Raw genomic sequence first — 11058 nt, forward strand, 5'->3', positions numbered from 1 at the left:
AAGGAGGGTGGGAGGGAGGGAAAGGAGGGAAAAGAAAGAAAGAGAGAAAGAAAGAAAGAAAGAGAGAAAGAAAGAAAGAAAGAAAGAGAGAAAGAAAGAAAGAAAGAAAGAAAGAAAGAAAGAAAGAAAGAAAGAAAGAAAGAAAGAAAGAAAGAAAGAAAGAAAGAAGATAGAACTAGGCAGTGAATTAAGTTATTCAGGAGAAAAGTGATGTCATAAGCTAAATGGACAGAGGAATTAAGTGGTAGATGGAAATACAGAAGTTTAGTGCATACTTTGATGAATATCTAGAAGATTATTTCTATGATGGGTATCTTTTTGTATGGATGAGTGGAAGGGAGAACCGAGAGACCATATAGTACTAAGGAAGCTGGAAAGAAATAAGTTAGGGAAGGTTCAGTAGCCTGAAACAAGGGAAGAAAAGCTTGTGACTCAGTAAATAAGAGTTAGGATCGACCAGGGAAGGGGCATCACAAGGGAGGAGCAGTGATCAGGAGAGTTTTGTCTTAGGTCTTGAACAAAGTGAGGCTAGTAGATTGATAGAGAAAAGAGTTCAAACCTCTGAATATGAGAAAAAGCATGGTGGCAATAGAAACAGGTATAAAGGAAGGCAAAGTGACCCATCTATTTGGCTGCATAAACTGAGAAAACTCAGATAATTCAGAAATCTTGGTGATAATGAGGGATAAGGATGAGTGATTTGGGAACAAAATTGATTGATGTTATTAAGTAGGGGTGTTGGATGGTATATGAAGGTCTTATAATATTTATTCTCTTTTCAGGATAGTGGCCATAAAATTTAAGTAGAAGTCCCAGCATGGGAGGTAACCCCCATAACACCTCAGGGTGGCCTCCCTTCACTCTGACAGGGCTACCAGGGCTGGAGACTTCCCAACACTGGCTCTTTCTGCTCCTTGGTGCTCTCTACACTGTCTCCATTGTGGGCAATGGCCTTATCCTTTTCATGATCAAGGAGGAGCAGAGCTTGCACCAGCCTATGTACTACTTCCTGTCCTTACTTTCAGTCAATGACCTAGGTGTATCCTTCTCCACACTGCCCACCGTGCTGGCCACATATTGCTTCCACTTAAGGGAAATCAGCTTTGACTCTTGCATGGCTCAAATGTTCTTTATCCACCTCTCCTCCTTCATGGAGTCTGGGATCCTACTGGCCATGAGTTTTGACCGCTACGTGGCCATCTGTAACCCTCTGCATTATGCTACAGTGCTCACAGATACCCGTGTGGTGTGTATGGGCATGTCTGTTTTTATCCGCAGTTTCTGCATGGTTTTCCCACTTCCTTTCCTTCTGAAGAGGCTACCCTTCTGCAATGCAAATATACTCTCCCACGCCTACTGCTTGCATCCAGATCTGATCCGCCTGCCCTGTGGAGACATCACCATCAACAATATTTTTGGTCTATTCATTGTCATCTCTACCTTTGGCTTGGACTCTGCACTCATTCTCCTTTCCTATGTGCTCATACTACGTGCTGTACTGGCCATTGCCTCCCGGGAAGAGCGGCTAAAGACACTCAACACGTGTGTGTCACACATCAGCGCCGTGCTCATCTTCTATGTGCCTATGGTTGGTGTGTCCATGGCTGCTCGCTATGGGAGGCATGCCCCACAATATGTGCACACACTCATGTCCCTGATATATCTCTTTGTGCCCCCAGTGCTCAACCCTGTCATCTATTCCATCAAAACCAAAGAGATCCGTCGGAGGCTTTGTAAAATATTTCAGGGAGTCAGGTTTTGAGTGGGAAACATATTGAAGGGTCAAAATTCAGGAATGTTTACTGTTACTCCACAAATTTGAGATTTTAATACCTTTAACAAAAAAATTTGGTGAGGCTTTTTATTTTTTATTTTTGTAAAGAAGCTTTAGGTTATGTAAATATTATGTGAAAAATATAGGGAATTCCCATATGCCCTACCCACTTCCCCTCCCACATTTTCCCACATTAACAATATCTTTCATTAGTGTGGTACATATGTTACAACTGATGAACACATATGGAAGCATTGCTACTAACCTATGGACTGTAGTTTACATTATAGTTTATACTTTGCACTGCACCATTTTACAGGTTTTGACAAAATATACAATGGCCATCATGCATGTCTTTGAAATGTCATGCAGAACAATTCCAGTGTCCCCCAAAATGCCCCATGTTACATCTATTCTTTCCTCTTCCTCCTCTTAGAACCTCTGTGGTCACTGCCTTTGTATCAATGTTACAAGTTTTTCCATTGCTAGAATATTAGTAAGTCTACTTAGTCCATAGTTGTATTCATATATTTGTTTATTCCTCAGTCTTGAGGATTTAGGCATGGCGATGTCCACTGTCTTTAAAAATCACAGAGGGATTTTTAATGCTCCTCAAAGAGATGTGAAAATAAGGGAAATATATAAGTGGTTTCAAGACAAAGACATTCCATTGAGTATGAAAGCAGAGTTTCTGTTAGGGTCACATGCAACCCACAGAAGTGGTATAGTGATGTTATCATAGGAAGGGAGTGTATAGTTTTGAGAAGAGTACAATTTACAGCACCTTCTGCACATTGTTTCCTTATTGGGAGTTCTGTTACATTTTGACTTATGTCCTGGGGCATGCAGATGGCTAGGTGCTGTGGGCCGAGTGCCCTTAGGGCGGGGGAACTGGGGCCCAGGACTCACTGGACCCCCACAGCTTGTTTTTAAGCGTCTCTGTGCAGACTCTGCATTAGCATGTGTCTGGGAATACATGTAAATGTGTTCTGTTTTGTTCTTATTCACTCATCCACTCATTCATTAACTTATATTTACATGGACTGAGAGCTAATAGAAGGAAGCTTAGCCTGAGGTGAGTTGGGGAGGGATGTTGTCTTCAAACAAGAGCTTGTGTGCCGTGTTAAGGATTTAAACATTATTCATGTATTCAATAAAATGTATTCATTTGTTTACAGAAATTGAAATAGAATCAAGATAAAACTTTGAATAAGAAAATGTCTTTACCTTCAAGGACAGAAAATAGACAAATGAATGCAATAGATTATGATAATTGTAACCATGGGATATAAGTATATAATTCTTAGATGTAGACAGGAAGGATACTTATTCAGTCTTAGAGGTTAAGAAAAATATTTTTGAAGCTGAGACAAAAGGAAAGAACAAAAGAAAACATCCCTAAAGAAGACTTATGCCACTAGCTAAAACTTCTTGAGCAACGATAAAAAAATGATAATTGTGATCATATTTTATCATTAATGAAAATGCCTTTAGCATTCTCCTGATTTGGCTTGTTACTGGCTGCTGGTTTGTATAGGTTTATTTAGCTTTCCTTATGCAATAATAGTATTTAATTATTTCAAATGTGTTTTCAGAATTTATTGAGGCAATAAGAATATAATTTTTGTCTTGATTCATTAATATATTTAATACCAGCAATATTTATTGAGCATTTTTAAAGTGACATCATTGTGCAGACATTGTACAAGACAAAACAATATTGATATAATCTTTGCCTTAACAGATATTACATTATAGCAGGGAAAATACATATTAAACAGGTAGTTTCAAGTATAATACATTTCAGAAAAGGGGAAATAAAATTAGGAAATACACTTTCCTAATATCAAGTGATCAGGAAGACCATTCTCAGGGAAGTAATGTTTATAAACTGAATGAAGACAGGCTTAGCTGAGACTTGAATGATGAGCAGAATTTAGATTTGTTGGGAGATAGAAGGAAGGATGGGGATAATTGTTCTAAGTAAAGAGAGAAGTATGTGCATACTCTCATAGTTAGCAAACTTTGGCACTAAAGAAATGTGTTTCTTTACCTGTATTTAGAATATTGCATATTATCTTTTTAGACATTTATCTATAACAATAACTATTCACAGAAGTGTGCAGTACTCAATACATGTCAAAGTCACTATGCATAGTACTTTAGAACACCTTGCAGTATGATAGTTCAACTTCAGGGACTGACATTTTTCTTCACTGAGTTGATTTTCAATCTCCGGCTTCATTTCTGCTCATCTTTAGAGAAAAGAGTTGAATCTCAGCTGATTTAAGTTTGACATGAAGAGGAAATAATTAGATACTATGATTACAGCCCTGAAATGAAGTGATGGAGGAATTTACCATGATCTTTTATACGGAAATTGCTCTTAACATGCACATTTTTAGAATAGGCAGGATTTTTTCTTTTTTTAAAACATTCCTGGAGTATATCAAGTAGGCAGAAAAGGTATCAAGAATATATGGGAAACGGACTTTGGCCCAGTGGTTAGGGCGTCCGTCTACCATATGGGAGGTCCGCGGTTCAAACCCCGGGCCTCCTTGACCCGTGTGGAGCTGGCCATGCACAGCGCTGATGCGCGCAAGGAGTGCCGTGCCACGCAAGGGTGTCCCCCGCGTGGGGGAGCCCCACGCGCAAGGAGTGCGCCCGTGAGGAAAGCCGCCCAGCGTGAAAAGAAAGAGCAGCCTGCCTAGGAATGGCGGCGCCCACACTTCCTGTGCCGCTGACGACAACAGAAGCGGACAAAGAAACAAGACGCAGCAAATAGACACCAAGAACAGACAACCAGGGGAGGGGGGGAAATTAAATAAAAATAAAATAAATCTTAAAAAAAAAAAAAAAAAAAGAATATATTGTCGATATCCTGTTAGTTGGGGTAAGGAAGGGCTTTTTACTTTGTTTCAGACAAGGAATGGATCAATGTAAATGCAAGAAGAGGAAGGTGTTAATGATGAATTTCAAGTTTTTGCTTTAAGTCAATGAGTGCATGATCCCAATATTTTCTGAACTATTGGAAAAAGTAGGGGCAGCAAGTTCGTGAGGACATTTGATGAGTTATTTTGATTTTTGAGAAATTCTTTTTGAGGTGCCTATATGATATCCCAAAAGGAATATTCTTGGTGCAGCTGGATATGTGTAACTTGACAGATCCTGATGAAAGAATTGAAAGATATCCATGTATAGCTATTGATTAGAATCATAGGAGTTAACGATTTAGCTTAGGAAACATAGTGGAAAGAATCAAAGGGCTTCAAGCACAGCCTTGCAGAATGCTAGGCTTTAAAAGACAGGTAATAGGAGGAACAGGTAAAGGATGAGATGAGATGCCTATTGGGTTGAAGAGAACTCTCAATGTGTGATAACATATTAAGGTAAGAGAATGTTTCAAAATTGAGGGGGTGATCAATAGTATCAAATGCTTCTAGCAAGTCAACAATTCAAAGACTGCAAGGAGGGACATGGATATCATTGGTGACTTCAGTGAAGCTACTCTAGTAGAATAATGGGAACAGAAATTGGATTAGCAATGGTGAAATGATAGGTGGAAGAGGAGAAATGTAGATAAGAAGTGTAGGCCACATATTTATCTATACATGAAAGAAAATAGTTATTTCTTCATTGAACACAATTAAACACATTTAATTTGCTGAACACATTGAACACATTTAAATTGCTTAAATACTGATAGAGCAGAGTTTTAAAAAGACTAGGTTGAACTGCAAGCAAGAGAATTGCATCCATCATCCATGTGGAATCTAAGCCCCCTCTTGATATAGAGGTGGAGTGGACATCACCATCCCAGGGTCCACAGGATGGAGGAATAGAGTATGGATTAGAGTGGACCTACTGATATTCTACTATGGAACTATTGGGATTAGTAATGGAATAAATTGTAACATCGATGTGGAGAAAGTGGCTACCATAGCTGCTGAGGGTAGGGAGAGGGAAGAAGAGATATGACGTGGGGGTATTTTCAGGACTTGGAGTTGTCCTGGGTGGTACTGCAGGGACAGATGCTGGACATTGTATGTCCTGCCATGGCCCACTGGGTGGACTGGGGGAGAGTGTAGACTACAATGTGAACCATTATCCGTGTGGTGCAGCAGTGCTCCAAAATATATTCACCAAATGCAATGAATGAGCCACGATGATGAAAGAGGTTGTTGATGTGGGAGGAGTGGGGTAAGGGGGTGGAGGATATATGGGGACCTCTTATATTTTTTGAATGTAACACTTAAAAAAAAAATAGAGAGAAAAAAAGACTAGGTTGAAGACAGAGAATGGATTATAAAGATACCTGACCAGGTGGGAAGCATTGGAATACAGAGTATGGGTTTGTTTTTGTACCCAGATATGAAAGGGGCATCTTCTCCAATTATACCAAGAAAAAAGGTAAAGAATAGGTATTTAGGTATATAAGTTTGAAGTGTGATGCTTAGTCTTATCCAAGTCTATATCTAATGGTTTCTAATTTTTCTAAAGTAAGATGAAAGGTAGAGTAAGAAGGATTTAAATTGAGAGATAAATGTGGTTAGAAGAAAGTAGAAAAAAATAGAATTTAAGGAGATGGACTTAAGCAAGGTCATGGTTACTGGAACACTGGGCAGTGTTGAGGGCAAGGTTAAGTTTAAATATCATGATTTATGGAAGCATGGATATTTCCAGTTCAGAAGTGTTTTCAGTTTTTCTGTCATGACCAAGAGTATGAAACAGGTTGGTTAATCCAGAGACTCTATTTTACCCAACATGAGTGATAAAAGGCCAGTGGATCAAGGGCAAACAAAATATTGGCAAGAGAGTGGTTGAAGAGCTGAGTTAAAGAAATATAATCTGGACAGAGATGGATGCAAGACACCTGGACACTGAGTGAATGACTGTGATAAAACCAATGCTCTAGAGGTCTCAAGGTTGTTGAAGAACAAGTGGGTTAAAACTGAACTATGAGACTAAATAAATACAAAATGAAATGTCTGAATTTATGATTTATGCTATAGATCAATTTTGTATTTATAAAATATGACTGTGGAATTGGAAGGCTGTGTTTCAGTAAAATGTATAGCCACCTGGGATAAGGTTATATATGCTTCTTTGAGGACAAAGTTTTATGTAGATAAGTTACAAGTATGTTAATCTTGCTGCAAATAATGGCTACACATGTCTTAAAGAATCAAGGGAATTACAAGGTCTCTAAAAGTTAAAATTAAGAAAAGTAAAAGGAAGAAAAAAGTCGATAAATGACTAGACTGTTGTGTAAGAACATTATTTTTAGTAGTAACAGGGTGGCATATAGAAATGTCTGAATGTCATGACTTACATCTCATTGGGATTGTTGCTTTAAATAGTACAAAACAACTTTGCTCCATTTAATACCTTTTAAGTTGAATTTTACTTTTTTCTCATTTTCAATTTTTTGGCTCGCTTCATTTTGCTTTTAAATTTGTCTGACATATACTAGTCAATCCTTTTATTTTGACCTTTTTGGACCAGTTTGTTATGAACTTTCTCTTCTGAGCAACATGTAATTGGATTTTATTTTAGATGACTTTGAAAATATGTGTGATTTTTAAAAAGGGAGTACAAACAGTCTACATTTATAATCATAAGTGATATGTTTGGTTTTATGCTATTTATTTTATGCTTTCTGTTTTCTATGTTTTCTTTATTATTTTAAATTTTTTAAATTTATGTCTTTGTTATACAGATATGTATATATACGTTTTGCCATGCACTCTATTGACTTGATACAGAATTTTGGTTACGTACGTGGGAATCTAGGAAAATACTCCTTGGGTTTGAGTCCCACCTCTATTTTCTAGTTGTGTGGCCTTGGCAAGCTACTTATCTTCTCTGCCTCAGTTTCCGCGTTTTAAAAATGTGGATAATGTGACCTATCTTATGGGATTGTTAAAAGGATTATAAACCGGCCTAGCGCGCCGCTGTGGGGCGCCTCGGCCCGACCCGCCGCTCCCTGCTCCCCACTCGCTGCTCGGGCCGAGGCGCCAAGGAGGAGGGGCGGGCGGGGGGGTGGGGGTGGGAGATGGGGACGGTGAACGGGAAGGGAGGGGGTAAGGGAAGGGAGGGTGGACGGGAGAGGCGGGTAGGGGGCAGGGGAGAAGGGGCGAGGAGGAAGCGGGCGTGAGAAGGCGTTGCCCACGGCGGGGACGAGCGCGCAGCCGGCTGCGCGGGGCGAGGAAGCGGGCGTGAGAAGGCGTTGCCCACGGCGGGGACGAGCGCGCAGCCGGCTGCGCGGGGCGAGGAAGCGGGCGTGAGAAGGCGTTGCCCACGGCGGGGACGAGCGCGCAGCCGGCTGCGCGGGGCGAGGAAGCGGGCGTGAGAAGGCGTTGCCCACGGCGGGGACGAGCGCGCAGCCGGCTGCGCGGGGCGAGGAAGCGGAACCTCTGCGGCCGCCGCGGGAGGATGGTTCCGCGAGTTAAACGAAAGCTGGAAAAGCCCGTAGATGCAGCGTTACGGCCTCTTCAGATGTTTGGTGATAATATTCCACAGAGAGGTTAATCCTCCTGCATTAGGGAACCAGTCATAATGAAGAAAATTAATCTTAAAACCTTCCGGAAATCTTTTGAGTAAAAGTAAAGACGAAACTGATTTCATGGTAGTTTAACAACCATCACTAGCCAGTGATTTTGAAAAAGATGATTCCTTATTTGGTAGCTGCGACGGTAAAGATATGGCCAGCTGTGATATCAACAGTGAAGATGAAAGAGGTGGAAAAAATAGAGTAAAAAGTGAAAGCCTCGTGGGCACGCTAAAAAGCGGCTTTCTGCGAAACGGAAGCAGAAAGGTACGAGCGCCCCCTGGGAGCTCTGCGATGAGGGAATTATACAAGGAGATTTTTTATCAAATATAAAAATTTAACAATGTTGTTTCAGTTGCAAAAGCCATTTCTGTTTACAAAAAATAATCAGAAAACTTACTGTATTTAATGTGCTTTTACAAATGTCCTAAGACATCGTAAGCTAAATAATATTTTATGTAGAATAAAACACTAATTTTTAAAATAATTTGATATCCTATTCCCATGGTGTATGTACATAAACAAATTGGTCTCTCTTATAGGAAACCTGACTGGATGTCTTTCACTTGTACATAAAGCACTGTAAAATAAAAGGCAAGAGCTAATTGCCTTTTAACAAAAATACTCCGTATGCGGCAAGTATTAAAGATAGTATTTAGCAGTTGATTATTATCTGCTACAAAATGTTAAACAAAATACATTTACTGGATTGTTTTTCAGATTGCAGCTGCCCGCTGGCATCCCAAATAATGATTTCCTATAAACAAAAGCTGCAGTGATGTTCACTTAGTGATTAGTTTAGGTCAACCCATTTTTTTTTCTCTTATTCTTTTATCTTCCCCATCACCTCCCATCCCCTGCAGTGGCACCATATTATTAAAAACATCATGTACTTGGAATTCATGTTTCAACTCAAGACATCATTTGAGTAATTTCAAATGATGAACAGCTCTTCACGTAAAAAAGATTTTTGTGGTCACAGTTACTTCAAAAAGTAATTTTATTCAAATAACCTGACATATCATGCTTTAGCAATTACAGAACCATGATCATGACACATGGCAATTTATGAGTTAGGCAAATGTGAAATGCTAAAAAATGTGAACTGCTGTTCTTTTGTATTATGTTTAGAGTGCTGCAATACTCAAGTAATGACTTTATTTTTTAATTAACATACCCAGCCCATGATGCAGCATACTAAATCATAAAGACTTTTAGAAGAACAAATCCAAGGAAGGAAATATCCTTACCAAGTTTGGCAAAACTTAGTATTACCTTACTAAGTACTCCTGAGCACAATAAAATTGTGTTGGAGTAACAAGCTACTTTACATTGATAACTTTCAGTCCAAAAATATCACTTAAGTACCAACTCTAAACACTGTGGTTTTTAATGGTGTTTTAGAGCAGAGCAAGTTTGTAAATACAAATTAACATACTTTTAAAAATTACAATTTTCCATTTTTAAAGAGAGTTCCTTCATGTAAGCTGTGGAAGTTTAATGCAGTCCAGCAACTATGTGTGCATATAGGAATAAGGTGGCTCTGCTTTGAGCTGGAGTTGGTCCAAAGCCAGGACGAGTCCCAAAGCAGTAAATGCTTTAAAATCTACCTTAAGGAGATCCAATATGCCAATACAAGTTCAAAGTACTTTTTCAAAAATTTCAAAATTTTAAAATAAATATTGGTACCCTTATAATGAGATGGTCATCTCAAATAACAGAAATTTCAGATGGTCTCTTATTTAGAAGCCCCACATCTCTTTGTTTTCACGGAAAGTCACATACCCTTTCTTCAGCTTATTACAAAAAAGTCTACCTAAAATAGCAAATAAATATATTGATAGCATGGGAAAACCCGGGAGATCCAATGTTGTACACCAATTTTCATTATTATTTCTCTACAAATGCTGCTGCTGCCATTAGTATCCTTATGCTGCCTCTTGCCAAAGGTGTCAATTCTTCAGTCTCAGGATTTAATTTATGTATGACTCATTCCATTGCTTCTCTGCCTTTATTAGCATTTGAAGAAATTGTGCTTGCTATCAGTCCTTCCAGGTAAATACTGGAGTTGACTCTTTCACAGTGATCATAGCTTCCTGAGTCAAAACCTTTTTTTTCTGGGTCTTGAGAATGTGGTTTATATATAAGTCTCTCATATAGTGAAACAATATTTGTAAATGAAATATTAGTAGATTTAAGTTCCATTGTTTTCTCTACGAGATCCACTACTGAATATTCCTGTACATATTTTTGGTTCTGGCTGCACCAATAAGAGATTTCATAATAGAAGGCAGTCCCCCACTCTCCTGAGAAGTCTATGGCTGTGCAACTTTCCAAAAGGACCTATATGTCTCTCCAGCTACACTTAGGTTCATAGGGTCTGTGTATTTCTACATGGCAGCTGTTGTAACAGTTTCCTATGGGTAGTCAAAGATGTGCTCTGAGGCCCATATCTTCATGATGCTGACTACAGGTGCAATGTCTATGCAGTGCTAGGCGATGGTGAAGGAAGAGGCCTTCACCCTCATTTTTGAAGGACAGTTTTGCCAGAAATGCTGGCATTTTTCCTTTTCAGTACCTTAAATGCATCATATCATTTTCTTCTCTCCTTCATGGTTTATGAGGGGAAGTTAGCACTTAATCTTACTGAGGTTCTCTTGTATGCTTTGTTTTTCTCTTGCTTTCAAATTCCTTTCTTTATCTCTGATATTTGTCATTCTAAATAGTAGGTGTC

The 11058-nt window shown here is 39.1% G+C and overlaps 1 protein-coding gene and 1 pseudogene across 1 annotated transcript; one reads left to right on the forward strand and one right to left on the reverse strand.

The window, feature by feature from the left end:
• The first annotated feature begins 817 nt into the window (after positions 1-817).
• On the forward strand, positions 818-1762 carry LOC101444061 (olfactory receptor 51I2-like). The gene has a single exon (XM_004471423.1). It carries the CDS (start codon positions 818-820, stop codon positions 1760-1762), a length of 945 nt encoding a protein of 314 aa, XP_004471480.1.
• An 8452-nt stretch (positions 1763-10214) lies between these two features.
• Positions 10215-10783, reverse strand: LOC101440086 (PRELI domain containing protein 3B-like; annotated as a pseudogene).
• Between the last annotated feature and the right edge of the window lie 275 nt (positions 10784-11058).

This window comes from Dasypus novemcinctus, chromosome 10, assembly GCF_030445035.2.
Source record: "Dasypus novemcinctus isolate mDasNov1 chromosome 10, mDasNov1.1.hap2, whole genome shotgun sequence".
NCBI lineage: Eukaryota > Metazoa > Chordata > Mammalia > Cingulata > Dasypodidae > Dasypus > Dasypus novemcinctus.